Source organism: Podarcis erhardii, assembly GCF_964252035.2.
Source record: "Podarcis erhardii genome assembly, chromosome: 2".
Classification (NCBI taxonomy): Eukaryota; Metazoa; Chordata; class Lepidosauria; order Squamata; family Lacertidae; genus Podarcis; species Podarcis erhardii.
The window spans coordinates 71,056,926-71,074,483 of NC_138498.1; the positions used below are offsets into that span (position 1 = coordinate 71,056,926).

General features: G+C 46.6%; 1 protein-coding gene across 4 annotated transcripts in view; it reads right to left on the minus strand.

Moving 5' to 3' along the window:
- The window catches only part of UBA7 (ubiquitin like modifier activating enzyme 7), a 46,304-nt gene that overhangs the window by 9,685 nt on the left and 19,061 nt on the right, over positions 1-17,558 (minus strand). For 3 of the 4 annotated variants that reach the window (XM_081851204.1, XM_081851203.1, XM_081851202.1), the window contains exons 13-22: positions 15,238-15,393; positions 14,831-14,996; positions 12,340-12,536; positions 11,074-11,138; positions 9,877-10,057; positions 8,346-8,420; positions 7,260-7,449; positions 6,760-6,869; positions 3,413-3,499; positions 3,032-3,226 (exon numbers count right to left, since the gene is read on the minus strand). In XM_081851204.1, the coding sequence (XP_081707330.1) occupies positions 3,032-3,226; positions 3,413-3,499; positions 6,760-6,869; positions 7,260-7,449; positions 8,346-8,420; positions 9,877-10,057; positions 11,074-11,138; positions 12,340-12,536; positions 14,831-14,996; positions 15,238-15,393 (1,422 nt within the window). Of the gene's footprint in view, positions 1-2,214; positions 2,313-3,031; positions 3,227-3,412; positions 3,500-6,759; positions 6,870-7,259; positions 7,450-8,345; positions 8,421-9,876; positions 10,058-11,073; positions 11,139-12,339; positions 12,537-14,830; positions 14,997-15,237; positions 15,394-17,558 lie in introns of all 4 variants that reach the window. The other variant, XM_081851205.1, reaches the window with a different exon arrangement.

The following is a 17,558-nucleotide window of genomic DNA, read 5'->3' on the forward strand; positions in this document are numbered from 1 at the left end:
TAATAAACAAACATCCGCTTATGTCTTGCTATGTCCTTTCCTGGAAAAGGCTCACCACTGACAGTAGTAAAACAAGATACAGTGATCCAGTCAGCACAAAATAGCTCAGCACAAATGTATGGTCTCCTATAGATGAGATTGTGACCTCTGCTTCTCATCTGATCCTGCTACTGCTAAACCACGACTTAGCGTACTGTCCAAACCCTGGCTCATGTTTCATCGAGCTCCAGATAAAGCACGACCTATAACCAAGGTTTGTCCTTGGCTTAACAAACCATGGTTTGTCTGGAGGAGATAAACCATGAATCCAGGTTTAGATTAAACCCTAAGCTGTTCACATCAGCATAGCAGCAGCAGCAGCAGGAGCAGAAGAGTAACAAAGCAGCTGCAATATCTAGGAGCCTACCACATTTACACTAAGCCATGGTTTGGCTTAATATTACATGGAAACTGAAGCCAGTGAACTGCATCCAAAGATATGTAAGATGTTACAAACGTGAACAGATAAACATGAATTGCAATTCCTAATTGTCAGCATGTATGTCTGCTCTCTATTTCCTTGGCTAGTCACCCTGTTGTCAGAAGATGCACCCCCCACCCCACCCCCCATATATATATATGAAATTTTATAAACCACTTAATAAAAAAACTTAGTGATGCATATTTAAACAGTAAAATAATTATCAATAATATGGTCAGAATTAAAAAAAAGATTAGGCATACCTTAATTGTATGTCAAAATAGGCTCGCTGAAATAATTTTTTAAAGCAAGTCTAAAAGTACAATGAAGGCGCCTGACTGAAGTTAAATGCTAAGGAGTTCCAAAACTTCACAGAAGCCGAACACGTATTAAATGGCACTTGTAAAAGTGCGTGTTCTGTTGATAGAAGCTGCCAAGTAGGTACATATGGGGCAAGGATGTCTCAATTAAATCGGTCCGAAGCTGCTAAGAGCTTTATATACTACCAGTAAAACCATGACCTTGGCTCAGTAGCAAATTGGCAGCAAGTGAAGATCTTTAGGAAGAGGTATAATACGTTGGCACTCCTGTCAGCAATTGTGTTGCAGCACTGACAACTGCACTTTATGGGCCAAGTACAGGGCAAGCCCCACAAAGAGTGCAGTGAAGCAAGCCAATCTTGAAGTTACCAGTGCCTAGACTACTGTGGCCACGTTACCCAGGTCTAGGAGCATATGCAGCTGCCACTCCAGACTGCATGCTTACTCCTTCAGAGGAAGTGCAGTCCCATCCTGGGAAACTCCAATTTCTTGGACACGTGAACCAGGGTCTTGCCAGGATTCCCTTGTCCAGCTCCCCACTACATCTTTGACAGTAATGCCAATCCTACCATAATTATTCATACACAACAACTTGTCTATCGGCTGAAGGTAATACGGCTGGGTAAATTCTATCGCCTTATGCTGCTCTCAAGATGTCCACCAAGTATCTACTGCATGCCTGCAAGGCACAAGGGGAACAAATGTTCACTGCCTTGCATGAGGGCCCATTCAAAGCGGTTCAGAACACCCAGTGGATGCACAGATGCCTGTGCGGAAAGGTCAAGAACCAGCATCTGGGGCTGAGGCTAAAGGAAAGGGGTGTTGAGTTAGGCCAGGGCAAGAAGAGCCAGAGATCCAGCTTGGCACCAGCTGTGTGTGTCAGCTGCAGGTTAAAGACCATTTCCTGTGTCTGACAGCTCACAGGCAGCCTCGTCTGTGCCTCTCCTTCCACACTGCTGCTAGCCTGATACACACGCCAGGCACCGGCTTCTGAAACTAGATCTCCTTCGCCTTCTGCCTGCCAGAAGGGGCTCAGGAAAGGCAGGGTCAGCAGCTGAGTGGGAACAGCCGTCCTCCCCCACACATCGGCTCCTGGCAAGCTGCTCAGTACCCAGCACCCAGACAGGAGAGATGGAGTAGGAAGTCTCCCCCTCAACACAGTCTGGGAGTTGCTGACATCCCTACGGGGCAGCCATTCTAGCACCAGCTCCAGCTGACGAGGCTTGCGCAAGTTCTGACTGCGTGGCCCACTTCCAGGGATAAGGTATGGCTGGGCACCCTGGGAACGGAAGGCAGTCAGGCCTGAAAGCATCACAGCACCATCATCACCGTGGTGCTCAAGGGCTACAGTGGTTGTCCCACAGCTGCTGTAATGTCTTAAGGGGAACTTGGTCAGGAGAGGTTCACAGGCTGGACATGCAAATCTTTCCATACCTGTTTGGCTTTGGGCATCACAGCAGCAGCGTAAGAACTAATGGCATGAGGTGCTCTACATCTGTCTTGAAACGTCCAAAGCTGCTCTTAGGTGCACTCTGCAGCACAGGACAAGAGCAAACCATTGCAGTTTCATTTAGATTTTTAAGAGCTGGAGCGGGAGGGAATTAAGGAGGTACCTGTCTGAATCAATGCCTGTGCCCACACAGAAATGCTCCTAGGTACAGAGCCTCTAATCCAGCTATATGGGATACTGCACTAGCCTTGGGGAAGGCAGATTCTTGTTCCTGAATGACTTACTCTCCACACTGCAGCACTCCATGTTCTCTCTTCTAGAGACTTGGGAACCTCCAAGTCTGTCCCTTGCCAGCCACGGCCCTCTTCCCACGGCACGTCCTTCACCAACCCTGCCTCACTCTCTCCTCAAGCAATCTTGCTTAGCTAGGATGTGTCCTTGAACTCCAATAATGCTTTTTACTTGCCTGGATGGAGGATAGAGAGGTGTGTGTAGACTGGACAAAGTGAAAATGTACATCTGTTGGTCCTCCTCCTTTTGCCTCTGGTTCCACCCACCTCTGGCATGTGGCCCCCAGGTGATTGTCCAGAACAGAACACGGCCCTTGAGTTGAAAAAGGTCCCCTGCCTCTGATCTACAACCTCAACAGAGTTAGCTCTGAGTGTAAAGAACAGCAGCCCATCTAAATGCGCATAGTGTCTCTTTCCTTCCTGCCTTCCCTGCCAGTCTGCTAGGAAAAGCAGGCCCTACTGAGCTTCTTTCTACCTTCAAAGCATGATGAGCCCAGAGCCCAGGCCTCACCTTGTATATTGGTTGAGACGACAGAGGCTGGAAGCAATTGAGCAGGGGCTCCGAGAGCTGCAGGAAGCTGTTGCGATAGGAGCTCAGGCGTCTGTGTCGCCACACCAGCTTGTAAAGCTCCAAGCACACCAGACCAGCTACAGCTGTTGTGGTTGTGGCAATGGCAGGCACAATCCTCCCCACGATCTTCATCGCCTGTGGAAATCAAACTGGGCCTTCAGCATGAAGACAGTGAATGGGAAAGGGCACCAGAGGTTACTGGAGGGAGGGATGCTGCTAGGCCAGAGACAGACACATGAATGTGTCCCGCCCCACTTTATTTCCTGAAGCTGGCAGGCAACTGGGGAAAATGACTCCCAAAGTCCCGCCTCCTTTCCTCACCTGCAGCTTATCAGCCGGAGGGATGCCATAGTTCTCAGCTCGCAGATTGGCTGCTGTCATGACGAAGTTCAAGTGAATGTCGTTCCCCTGAGGCCAGAGAAGGGTGGCAAAGACAGAGGGGAAAAGAGAAGGGATCTTAGTGGAATGAGGATGAGAACAAAGGGAGTGCAAGGTCTACATAGGGTGGCAAGGAAACTTAACAGAGGTTACAGCCAGGGTTTGTCTGCATGGTGTGATTTTTTTTAACGATAGAAGAGATGGGGTGGGGAATCTAGTTCTCCGATGTTGCTAGACCGCAGCTCTCATTGTGACCTGGAATTGGAGTCCAACAAAGTCTGAAGAGCCAAAGGCCTAGAGTCTAGGAGGCAGAGCTTCAGTTCCCTGCAAAGCTCCTTGCCTTTTCCCATGAATAGCAGGAGCAGAATAAAATGTGCTAATCACAAGCAATTATACACAAATTTGCACCACGTGCACAGGCACAGAATCTGACTAAGTAATCATCTGAGTAGCCATGGTACAACATAAGCTTCCCCCAGTGTATGAGGGAGACCACACTACAGGGCAGAGGCCATCCTTAGCAGACAGAAGGCCCTTGGCATCTGCTGCTAAAATCAGATTGCAGGTGAGATGTTAGAGAGCTTCTACCAGTTTCGGAAAGCAGCACTGGGTCAGCAAAACAAATAATCTGATGAGGCAACTTCCTAGTCCTTACGTACGATGATTGGAGAAAGCCTTGTTTATAGAAATAATATGAAAGTGACAAAAACACACAGTTCCTGGCTAAAGGACTCCATTGCCTGGCTTGATAACCATTTTGTACTCAAGGAACAGACTCTTCTGATCCTTCTTGGCTCGTTTGTTCTGCACTCAGAAAAGAACACAGCCTGTAGGAGGGTGGGTCATGCGCTGCAAACCACAAACAGGGTTGGGTATAAGGCTGTGTACGCATTAGCACTTTAAAATATGTCTAGGTTGTCCTTTTTCTCACTTTGGATTGATGTTGGTTGTGGAGGAAACACATCAAAACACATAAGAAATTACAAGATGCAGGATAGTTGCTTATGTTGTGTGTACACCGCTTCCCAAAAGAGTGGTGGGAGTGTGCTGGATGTGGAGTGAACAGAAGTGTGTACACAGCCTAAGAGAGTAGTAGGCTAGGTACTACACAGATTGCGGGAGGGATACTGACCCCAGGCTCATCCCAACCCATTCCTGGCACTCTGGCACCTCCAAAAGCTGGACACAAGCACTGCAGCTTACAGCAACTGTCAAATTCAGGGACATCTTTGGCTGTGCCGACACCCACCCTCCACCTCCGTTTACATCCAGTGTGCTCTCACCACTGGTTTGGGAAGTGCTGTACATACAACGTTCGCCACAATCTGTATCTATCCTGTCATTTCTTATGAAATACTGCATTTTGATGCATTTTTGTCCAGACCAGTTTCTATCCAGAGAAAAAAGTACAACCTAGCTGCTTTTTAAACTGGCAAAGTGTACACAACCTTAGGAGTTTTAAATATCCACTCAAACTCTTCCCACAGGAATCAGTGAGACTTGGGTACTTAGTTCTACTGGACCAGTAAAGGCAGAAATGAAATTCATACATTCAAGAAACCTGTGGCAAGCAGTGCATATGTAAATCCTGAATATTAATCTACACAAAATACAACTTTAAACTTCAGGCACAAACCTCCCCCACCCCTCAAAAACCCTTAAAAGGTCAAAGCAACAAAACATTCCATACAAACCGGGTTTTTTTTTATTAGGGCTGTTCGACAGCAGCTTTCAACTTAACCTCCAATATATGGAAAATATTCTACCTTAACTGAAATCTGGGCCCCAATCCTGGCAGCTGATGATATATTGGGATATAATCCCCACAAACTCCCCACATTACATCTGCAGTTGTGCAGACAAATGCTCACTGTATGAAGAAACTTCTGTAACAGCAGCTGTGGAGTAGAAATGGGCCAGCTCCCAACTCTACCAAACACATTAACAAAAAAACCCCCCACAATTCAGCTACTAGTGTCATTTTAGCTGAATAAAACAGTCTCTCAGCTACAATACAGAACTAAAAGATAGGGGATGGCAGAACACATGCTTTGCCTACAGAAAGCAGCTCCTCATTCAGTGTCCAAAAGGGGCTACAGAACAAGTAGTCTGGATTGTAACATATTAGCCTGGTTCAGACGTAATGACAAATCATGATTTCCTGTATCTTCCTTACTTAGGGTTGCCATATTTCAAAAAGTGGAAATCCGCATACAAAGGTTGTTGAGCTCTTTTTGGCAAAATTGCAATAACATTGGTTATACAGGGCATTCACATTTTAAACATACAGTGGTACCTCGGGTTAAGTGCTTAATTTGTTCTGGAGGTCTGTTCTTAACCTGAAACTGTTCTTAACCTGAAGCACCACTTTAGCTAATGGGGCCTCCTGCTGCTGCTGTGCTGCCGGAGCACGATTTCTGTTCTCATCCTGAAGCAAAGTTCTTAACCCAAGGTACTATTTTTGGATTAGCAGAGTCTGTAACCTGAAGCGTATGTAACCTGAAGCGTATGTAACCCGAGGTACCACTGTAGTTTATTCCTTCAGAATACTTCTTATCTGTCTATCAGGGTTGTCGTATTTCAAAAAAAAAATTAAATTAAAAAAAATAATTAAACAAAATCCGAACTTCCAACAACGGTTTCCATTCATCTGGTTTTCCCCGGACTTTTCAGCAATTTCCGCCCAGACACTGCTCCCCACTGTGGTATTCTGGCTGTGTCATGGAAATTCCGGATGTATGGCAACGCTACTGTCTATTCATCATTGCTTCTTGTAGTAATCCATATACGTATCCTGCAAGGTAGGCCAGTATTCTGACTCTTATTTTACAGTTAGAAGGCTGACCCAGAGACTGAGGCTTGTTGAGTATCAGCGAGTTCATGCCAGAGATGAGATTCAGAACAAGGCATCCTGATTTGTAGCTCAGCCTCTAAGCCTCTATACTCAAACTTTTAGCATATGATGAAATCAGATAGTAATTTTTTATTTGGGCATCTGAACCCTGAACATAAAATATCTTGCCTGTGCCTGCCCTTTACAGATACTGGGGCACTGGGAAAATTTGTCTGTGAGTCATCTCAAGAAAGCACTGTTGATCTTAACCGAAATTAACCTGTTGAGGATTAAGAGGCATAAGCAGAGCTGCAGGAGGGGAAGTCATAGCTGGAACAGCAGAGTCACACACCACACCCTCTCTCCTCCAAGAAGGGTCATGCTCTTCCGCCTTTGGAAACCTGGAGCTCAGAGGGAAATGCAAAGAGAGGTGGAAACACGCAGGAACGTTTTTTACCTTCTCAAAGTGAATGGGCTCCATAGCATTAGACATGAGGGAATTTTGCTCTTCCAGCTCTTGCCTCAGTGCTGCCAGTTCCTTCCTCAGCTCTCCCACCTCCGTCTGATCTGAAAGACACAGTTAGGGGTAGTAGGCGGGGACACAGCCCAGCAGTGGCCTGAGATGTGAGCAATGCAGGCAGAAGCATGTTATCCACTTCTGGCTTGGGTCTACTCTGTGGGAAGCCCAAGTCTCATCTTACCCTTAGAGATCCCATTGCATTTCCTGACACTCCATTCACAGATGTGACATGGTTGGCAGACTGCTCTAAAGAAGGATGGGAAACCTGCAGCCCTCCAGATGTTGCTGTACTACAGTTCCCATCATCCTTGACCACACTGGCCAGGCTGGCTGGGGCTGATGGGAGTTGGAGTCCAACAACATCTGGAAGGCCACAGGTTCCCTGCTAGGGCCTGGTTGGAACGGTTGGGATACCTGCCCTTCAGCAAACTTCTTACCAACAGAGTCTTGTGGATTCTGCATTTCTTGGTCAGTGAGGGGGATATGCACTCCCTGAAGTGGCTGGAAAGGTGGCAGATGCGAGCCAAAGAGGACTTGGGAAGTGACAGAATCTTCCTCACTCACACACAGCTTGTGGGTACTGGCAAAGAGGTGACTGGCAGCCAAAATGAAGGTCTTGTGGGTGGTCTAGAAAAGCAAAGAAGGTGCATCAGAGACAGCAGCACCCTTCCACACTATGGACTGTTTCCTTCTCCTGACAACCAGTAACTTGCTCTACTGGCTGCTCTTCCAGAAATGTAGACCCCTTCCAACCTCAGCTAAGCATCCTCTTCCCTCCTACACAGTCAAAACAGCATCACAACTCATGAAAGCCGCTGCCAGATTCAGACCCAGGGGCCATATCCAACCTTGCTCTTCCACTCTACTCAAACAGACTTCCGCTTGCACAACAGAACTTCCTCTTCCTCTCCTCCGTGCTACAGCCACCACCAAAATCTGTTCCAAAGGGTTGAGGGAGCCTCCAGAGCAGATTTTGGGAGTGTGCAGAAGAAAGGAAGCAGAAATCTCACAGTAGAAGTGTATCCATGCAACACTGGATACAAGCCCAAATTGGTGGGAACAATGGTATCGGGAATCTTACATGCCAAATGTGCTGGATCCTGGGTCATTTGCAACCCACACTTCTACAGAGGAATAAGATGGGCTTGGTTCATGGTCAGTTCACCGTTTTAAACTAGGCAGATCAATCAAATGAGAAAAACAGAGCCAACCTCCTGCTCATCAATTAGGGTGTCATGGAACATGTTGGTGCTATTTTACACAATAAATAAGGTGAAAAACAGATAAGGGGTTTCCACCTGCTCTAGACAGCAAGAATAAAAAAGGCACTAATTTCCATTTATTGCTTTTTATTTTCTTTTTCCCGAAAAGTTACATTCGCCCCTTTCTTTGACCATGAGACTAGGAAGTGGTGAACCTAGCTGTGTAAATGTCCCAATCTCTCCTAGATGTTCCTCACTGAGGGTGCAACCTCCATTGCATCCCAAGTTCCCCCCACTTCTCAAGCTGAGCTCCCCACTCACATGACTGCTGTCAAATTTCAGCGGTTGTGGGCATCGCTTGGGCCCTGACCAGAAAGGAAGTCCAGAGCTTGTCTCCTGGGGACAAAGACAAATGGGATCAGTCAGGAAGCAGCATCAGAGGGGGCGGGAGGAGAAGTTGTTCAAGGAAGGAAACTCTACAGGCCAAGCAAGGGCTGGGAGAGGGCCAAAAGTTTCTGCAGCCTAAAATGATGGGAACTGGAGAGAGAGAGAGAGAGGGAGGGAGGGAGGGAGGGAGGGAGGGAGGGAGGGAGACTGTGCACAGCCAAGGAAGAGAGAACAAGTCAAGGGCCAAGGAAAAAATATGTAAACGTGCATGTTGTTGATTTTCCAGAGTTCAGACAGCAGTACTAGGTTCCTTGTGAAAGCTAACATTGGCTCACTCATATGCCAAAACCATATAATTTCGCTCCACTAAGACACCTGGGACAAAACATAACCACCAACCACAAAATTATTTCAGCCAATCATTTGTGACTAGTGCTGTCCAGTCACTGGGACTGCAAGGAGGTCAAACATCAGCCTGTGTTGTGTGCCAGGTCCAAAGGAAGGAGCCTGATTCATAATGGAGGGAGGGGAGCAACTGACTCAGTGCCCAGAGGATGTACTCTAGAACCCATGGCACCATCATTAAGAAGGGCCCTGCTGACCTTATATAAGAACTGTCCTAGGTTTAACAACTTGTTGCTTGAGGTGTTACACAGACTGCTTAATCCAGCCTGACCGTCAGGCTTTCCTGGACCAGATTGCTTGCCTTTGGCCTCTCGGTTGCTGTTTCAGGAACTGACCATGCAGTTTGCCTCCGACCCACAGCCAGCCCTACCATTAGGCAGAGTGAGTAACTGTGTCTGGGCCCCAGACGTTCCTCCTGAGCCGTGACTGGAGATCAAAGCTATGAGTACCACAGGCCTGTCACATACCCAGGAAACAATCCTGCTCTTCTCAGGTGCAGTGGCGACACTACCCCATTGGCTGTGTTGAACTAAGATTCAAGTGCAGTCTAGTCATCTTCTGGTCATGGAGTGTTTATGTGATCCTCAAGCAGCAAAACGTCTTGGGCCAGCCCTGCTGTGACCATCCTGTGCCTTGCTGTGGAGCCAAAAGCTATAAGCAGCTGGTTCTTTGTGCAATTAAAGCCATTGGAGATGCTGTATGTGAACCAGGTCATATAAATGGTGGTGTGGGTCCACCTAGAAAGAGCCCAGAGTGAGAACTACAGGTGTTGAGGCTAAGGGTGAGTAGGAATCTCCCACAGGAGGCTTAATGTTACAAGTGGCTGGAAGGCAACACCAACCAACTGAAAGATGGGCTTTGCAAAGACTACCACTTGGTCTTAATATATCTCACATTAAGCAGCTGCCAACAGAAGTCTGCTGCATTTGGTTCCAGACACCTGGATTGCAACTCTCAGAGCCAGTGCTGAGTGATTGTAACAGAGAAAGGCAAAGGAGTGCTTAGAAAAGCGCCACACTAGGAGCCAGGAAATGGCCAGGGAAAGAGGCAGGGCCCTTACATGTTCAGGTGGGAAGTTATGCAGCAGCTGTTGGATGTCATGGGAGAAAAGGCGCTCCCAAAGTCTCCGAGCCCAGACCACGCAGTCTCTCCAGTTGCATGGCTTCTCCTGAAAGCTGATGCGCACTGACTCCAGCATCTTGACAGCCTCCATTTCTTGGGACTCTAGGAAGCTGGGATCCCTGTGGACAACAACAGACCTCGTTTGTGGCAGAATTTGGAAATAACAAACTACCTACTAGGAAGACTAGGAAGAATTAACAGCAGTGTTATCAATTCCATGCTTAGAAATATCTATGATGCCTCTCCAAATGCCCAGGGCAGCTAACAGACACCAATCTGTCTGTCTTATGTCTAGAATAGTTTAAGACATAAGAAGAGCCCAGCTGGATTAGACCAAAGCCCCATCTAGTCTAGCATCTTCTTCTCATACTTGCCAACTGGCGGTTGGCTCTAGAGTCTTGGGGCAGTGAAGGTCCTTCTTTGAGAGGTATCAGAATTCCAGCCCAGGAACCTCACCCTTGTGGATTCCCAACACAAGCAATCAGGATGGGAATGAAGTGGCCAAGTGCCTTTTGACATCAAGTAAGTTAAAAGGCAAGAGCAGGGGGCAGAGGGAGGGAAACATTTCTGAATATGTTTGTCTCATGTATTATCCCAATCATCCCCCAAGGAGCAGTGTGAATGGGGGTTATTCCATTAACACCAGCAGATTAGGCTGAGAGGCAGGGACTGGCCCACTATGGTCACCCAGTGAATTTCATAGGGCAGCTAGGATTTCCCCCATTCAAGTCTGATACTTTAACCATTACACCACACTGGTATAGCACACCAAAATGGCACCACTAGGAACAAGGAAAATTCCACCTGTGCTCATCATGGGACTCAGATAATGATCAATATGTCTTCAAGGCAGCTGCAGAGCCCCCTTTTTTGAACTGAATGTATAACTAGTAATTTTATGCATGTGGAGCTCTGAGTGGGTCCTGCCACTAGGCAGTTCCACCTTCCACCCCAGATGCAGCAGCTTCTACTACAGCTCAGATGTGGGATATGAATGTGTGGTAAACTTTCCTCTACCTCACCCAGAAGACTCCTTAACAAAATCCACTCTATTCCCTACACAGCCCACTCTAAGCTTTCCCTCCTGCCATTTATCTACCACATCACCTCAGTCAAGATTGCTCCCCATACTCACTTCAGAAATGTGTTGACGTTTTCTGCTTTTGTCTTGAAAAGACCCTCAAACTGATCTCGGGCCCACTGCAAGAGAAAAAGATGGGGGCAGGGGAGTTTTTGTCAGCAGTTACTTGGGGTCCCTTAGAACAGGGGTTAGGGACATTTTTTTCAGGCAAAAGGCAGGGCTTACTCTCAGGCAAATGGGCACTGGACTGCAGCCTCAGAGCACCTTTTCCTTCCAGTTGTTCCTTGGTTCTAAGGCAGTATACACACTCTCCTTCGGCCTGAAAGCGAGATAAGTGCCACAACCCCATAGTCACCTTTGACTGGACTTAACTGTCCAGGGGTCCTTTCCCTTTTACCTTTTTTACCTTACACACGTAACATTAAAGCACATTGAAAGCGCATTCTTTCCCTCAAAGAATTCTGGGCACTGTAGTTTACCCCTCACAGAGTTACAATTCTCAGCAATCCTTAAAAAACCACAGTGCCCATAATTCTCTGAGGGGAGGAAATATACTTCAAATGTGCTTTAAAGATATAGGTTGGAATTCAATACCACACTGTGATGAATGTCTTGTCAGTGCAGGTACTGCAGTTCTCTTCCCATTATGCGAAGTTCTGGAGGTTCTCCTGACCCCCCCACCCCAGAGCCAATCATGGTGGGCACCAAGAGGAAAGGAAGGCCCTGTGGTGCAAGTGGAAGCCCTTGAGCAGGGCTTGTGCTGCAGGGCTACAGTGCAGTCTAGGAACTCTGGTGCCATTCCCTAAAACTGAACTCCTGCCCCTGTTGCTCCTCAGGGTCCTGATGCTACATAACAGGCCCAGCCAGACAGCCTCCCCATCAGGATCTCCTGCTCCATGGAGTGAAGGAAGCAGGGGCATGCAAAGGCACCAGGGCAGTGTGAGATAAAAAGAGAGAGAGGTCTGTCTGGCCCTGCCACAGAAAAAGGAGAAGCAGCTGAAGCTCTGCAAAGGGCGAAGGATTTTGGCCTGGCTTCTGGGCGAAACAGCTGGACCCCATATCCTGCCGTCAACGCTGTTAACAGCCCTGGCCCTCATGCAGCTGCCTGGAAAGAGTAAATGAAGCCAAGGGGCCAGGCAAGGAGTGAAGAGGAGCTTGGCAGCTGAGAGTTTTCCCTCTTTAGGCATGGACCAACTGGAGAGAAAGGCAGGAGAGGGGTCTCTTTGGCAGCAGCAGGCACTGCAGAGTGGATCTGCGGCTGAAAGAATAAGTAACAATATTTGAGGAGGCCAGGGAAAAGCCAGCCTCCTGCCCCCCCACCTGTAGTGTGTGCTGGATGGTGCTGGGGAAGTGGCGCAGGGTGCAGAGAGGATACTGCGTCTCTTCCTCCTCCTGAGCTTGGCCAAAGGACTCTGTCAGAAAGGGCACAAAGACCTGGACGTGCCCACGGGTGCCTTCCGTTCCGGAATCAAGCAGAGGCTTGAGGTACTGCACACACCTTTGGCACAAGTATTTTCCTGCAGGAGGTAAGGGGAAGAAAGAGAGGAGGTAGACGGGACACAAGATCCTTTGCAGTGCCCTACCTTCTTCATCTGACACACACACAAATAAGCAAACACCAGCAATTTCCTGTCAGAATTCTCTGACATCCCTACTCAGGGAGAAATGGCAGCTGACACACACACACAAATGGTGGAAAAGAGCTGGACAAATTTCTGCAAAGTGGACTTCTTTTTCTGATTGGGTGGAGAGAGGGAGGGAGGGAAAATAAAAGAGAAATCTCAATATATTATTTTCTTCAAAAAATGTATCCCAAGACATTTTGGTCCAGCTCTACAAAGAGCCTCTGTCACTCAAATACACTCTTCTGTCTGTATGGTCTGCTGGCTCCATTTTTGTAGATGCCAAGCCATTCCAGTCTCCTCAGCACATACAAAGCCTCCATTTTTTATAAATGTGCAAAGCAGGAGATAATGGCTCAGTGTGTGTTTGGTGGTCTGTGGCTTGAACCCCAACAGGGTATTATGACCGTTAATTAATGACGGTGACACTTGCAAGTTCTTTAGCACATACCCTCCAACATTTCTCCGATGAAAATCGGGACACATCCTAAGGAAAAGCGGGACATTCCAGGATCAAATCAGAAAATGGGATGGCTTCTGTTAACCCAGCACTGTCCTTGGAAAATAGGGACACTTGGAGGGTCTGTTATCAGTGTTCGCATGCTATTAAAAGCACACAAAGCTATTTCAATCATCCTTACAACGATCCTGTGTGGTAGGCCAGGATTATCACAGCACAGATGAAGGTGATGAAGCAGAGAGACTGTGGTTTGCCTAAGGCCAGCCAGGGATGTTCACAGCTGATTCAAGATCTGACTTGGGGACTTCCCTGCTCTACACAGCAAGAGAGCTTTCCTGTTTATCAGCACTGTGTATATTTTGTGGGCCTGCATTTGCAAGACACTTCAAAGACTCTGGACTTTGGATTTGGTCTGGGATGCCTCTGGCAGTTTCGGCAAGAAGTGAGAGCAGCTCTGTTTATTATGCAGGCCTTCTAGCTCCTTGACTTAGCCAGCCCTGCCTCACATACCCATAGGGGAACGGCCACAGCTACTTCGCATGCAGAAGGACCCAGGTTCAATTCCTGCCCTCTTCCAAGTCTTGCTGGACAAGAGCTGCTTCCTGAAACCATGGAGAGTTGCTGCTACATAGTCAGTAGAGAGGCAATGCTGATCTGGGTGGGCCAACAGCCTGACTCTAGCTTCCTAGGTTCACCTCCCCTTTAATATCTATCAGCAAGATACACAATGCAGTCAACCACAAAGGAACATGGGATCTCTTCCCCCAGCAATGGATCAACTTTCTGTGTAAGAAGCACCAGGTGGCTGGCCCACAGCAGCAGCAGGTCCATCTAGTCTGGATCCGGTTAGAGGGCAGCCCACAACGCTCACAGGTGTCAATCTCTCAACATCTGTTCCTTTTTTAAAAAAAAAAATGCTTGTTTTCTGTCTGCCAGTTCATAGGATAAAGCTTGAAAAATGTGTGCAGCAGGTTATGTTAATGATTCATTAGCTGACGTGTCCATGAGCAAAGTGACCAGGAGACAAAAAGTTGAGAGTCTTCTGTGTCCACCTATACAACTCCCTGTCCTTGCCTTTATCATGATGACCTCCAGCTTATGTATGCCTGCCCTGCACACATACTGCCTTTGCCTGCAGCTTCCCGCCATCCCTTCTGCGCTACACTCTAGGCCAGCCTGCAAAAACTGTCAACATCCTGTGAGAAAACAACAGTACTAGAATTTTTATACATTATTTCCCTGTTCCCCCACCCACAAGGAAATCACAGTGTGGAACAGAGGCTATGGCTACAACCCTATACCCACTTACTAGGCAATTCAAGGGGCTTACCTCCGAGTAAATGCACAAATGATTGCACTGTGAATCAAGGTTTCTGATTTAAATGTCATCTGAGCTCACTGCATGACCTTAAGCTAGTCTGCCTCAGTCTTCCATTTCCAATATGGGGGTAATAAAAAATTACTAACACATTATTATTATTATTATTATTATTATTATTATTATTATTTACAAAAACTGGCCTACTTTGCAGGGCTGTTGTAAGCAAACATAATGTCTGTGTGGTGCTTTCAATACTTGAAAGTAGTTAGGAAAATGCTAAGTCAGTGATTAATCATATAAAATAAGCACTTTCAAAGAAGCCTGCGTAACGTAATTCATTCTGAGCATGGAATGCTTATTACAGGGAGCTGGTGGCTACAACACAGGCATTCTGTATGAAACACTCACTGGCTTGCAAACTGTCCAGGGCACTGGCAACGCCATCCAAGCCAAGGAAGAAGTCATCCCCATAGAAGTGCTCTGTGTCTGGTCCAACCTGGTTCTGCTGTGCTGATACATTGATGTGGCGGTTCATGAGTTTTACGGCAGCTGCTGCCACTTCTGACTTCTGCTTCTACAGGAACAAAGGGAATATTACTAGGGAGATCCAGGGTAGAAAGAAGTTGGTTATTGCCTGGGTTCATTGGCCAGGGGCACTTGTTAGAGAGTGAAGTCAGAACCCACCCTCTCCCCTGTAACATTACAAATAGGTTTGTGAATATTCTCGCGTCTGCTGAGATTTATTCCTTCGGCAAACTGTCCCCAGCACCGCCTCACCCAAACCTCTTTTCCACCATATTCGCTGCAAGACTTACTGACACATCCCCTGGTCGAAAGAGGAACTGCCTGTTGAGGTTGGAATATTCAATGGTATCCATGTCCGTCACAGTGATGCTCCCACCCTCGCTAGCAGCCAAGCCAATCATGGCAAAATTCTTCAGGAGCTCACAGCCAATGGCACCAGCTCCCACCTGAGGAAATTGTAATAAGATTGGTTGAAGGCCCATGGCACTCTGAGCCAAGATGACCTCAGTGACTCAAGTGACAGGGGAAAGGGGACACAAGGAGATACCTCTTCAAGTTACATGTGGCTGGTTCAGATACAGTGGTACCTCGGGTTAAGTACTTAATTCGTTCCGGAGGTCCATTCTTAACCTGAAACTGTTCTTAACCTGAAGCACCACTTTAGCTAATGGGGCCTCCTGCTGCTGCCGTGCCGCCGGAGCAGGATTTCTGTTCTCATCCTGAAGCAAAGTTCTTAACCTGAAGCACTATTTCTGGGTTAGCGGAGTCTGTAACCTGAAGCGTATGTAACCTGAAGCATATGTAGCCCGAGGTACCACTGTATAACGTTTTGCTCCACATGGGTGCTGTTGGGCTGGTTGCCATGCAGGAAAAACACATAGGAATCAGGGCACTCCCTGATGACCCATTTATTTACCTGTTTATTGAGCATTCATCTTGGTTTGTTGGCCAGGGGATTGGCTGACATTGGCAATTTAACAAACATTCACTCTGATTTGTTTATAGGGAGGTTAGGTGTCAAGCATTATTCCCAGGGCATTCCCCCATTGGTTTCCAAATTCAGATCTTTTGGGGAAGTGGGTTTGTTATGCAAGCCCTCCCAATCGACTCTCATTGCATCAACCTGAATTTGCTGGTACGTGATTCAATCCCACCCCAAATTAGTCTGGAAGCCCCCTAAGTTATGCACAACTTCAAAATACACACATTATTATTTTTATTATTATTATTATTTTTAGGGAAAGGCTAGACATGAAATTCCAATAGCCTTTCCCCCAAGGAATTCCTTGTTGGTTTTCAGTTCTGACAAAAAGTTTTCTATATGACTGTGTATTTGTCACATCGAAGGAAACCTTATGTTCAATGAGGCCTGAAAACAGATGGAACATTTGCACTTCTCTCAGAGAATGCATTATAATTACAGAGGCTGGAATAGGCATTTGCAACAGCACCCGAGAACTGTTGTAGAATCTGAAACAGTTTACTAACGCAGTTCCAAAGCATGGATGCTCACTTTATAAGAAATGACAAACTGAACAATCTCCCTCAGGGTCCTTTCCAACTCTACAGGTCTATGATTCTATGAGTCTAAGTGAACCTCTGGCCACAATTTCTACAACAGATGTTCATTAGCCAAAACATGTCAAGGCAAGGGAAAATATTTGACTTCGAAATACATTTTGACTCCATCTGGCATTCTGTACCAAGTCTTAATTTTGCTACAAAACAAGAACTAGAAAGAAAACCCACAATCTCATTAGATCCATGTGCCAATTCTTCCTATGTTTGTAACATAGAGAGAACAATACAAGGCCTTCAAACAAGAAAAAGGAGTAAAACAAGGATGTAACATCAACCCAACCCTCTTTTATCTTATAAATCAACTATCTACCAGCTCTTTTTGAAACTGTTGTGAAGTGCAGGATTACCAGAACATGACTCAGCGGCACACTGCCTGATATTTACTGGTGACCTCACCATGCTCTTACCTTTATAAAAGTTAACTGCATGCTACAATGGTTCTATTTATCTATCTCTATCTATCTATCTCACAAAATTGATACCCCACTTGATTGTAAAAAACCTCAAAGCAGTTTACAAAAAGATATACATGGGATGCACAGATGAGTTTGGCAGGGCAGGAGGACCAAATTCCACCTTTCACCAAAGGTAGCAATAAATCAATCATAATACAGAAATGCATTCTGCGGGTGTAAATCATACATGGCCTAATAGCAAACATATTATGAAACTTTAGGGATGGTTTTCTAAGAATTTTGGGTAAGAAAGAATACTGAGAATTTTAATCTAGTCAGAGTTTATGCACTACAGTGGTACCTCGGGTTACAGACGCTTCAGGCTACAGATGCTTCAGGTTACAGACCCCGCTAACCCAGAAATAGTACCTCGGGTTAAGAACTTTGCTTCAGGATGAGAATAGAAATTGTGCTCCAGCAGCAGCGGGAGGCTCCATTAGCTAAAGTGGTACCTCAGCTTAAGAACAGTTTCAGATTAAGAACAGATCTCCAGAACGAATTAAGTTCTTAACCCGAGGTACCACTGTAATTACATATATTGAAGGGTGTTTTTATCTGCACCATAATTTCTGGAT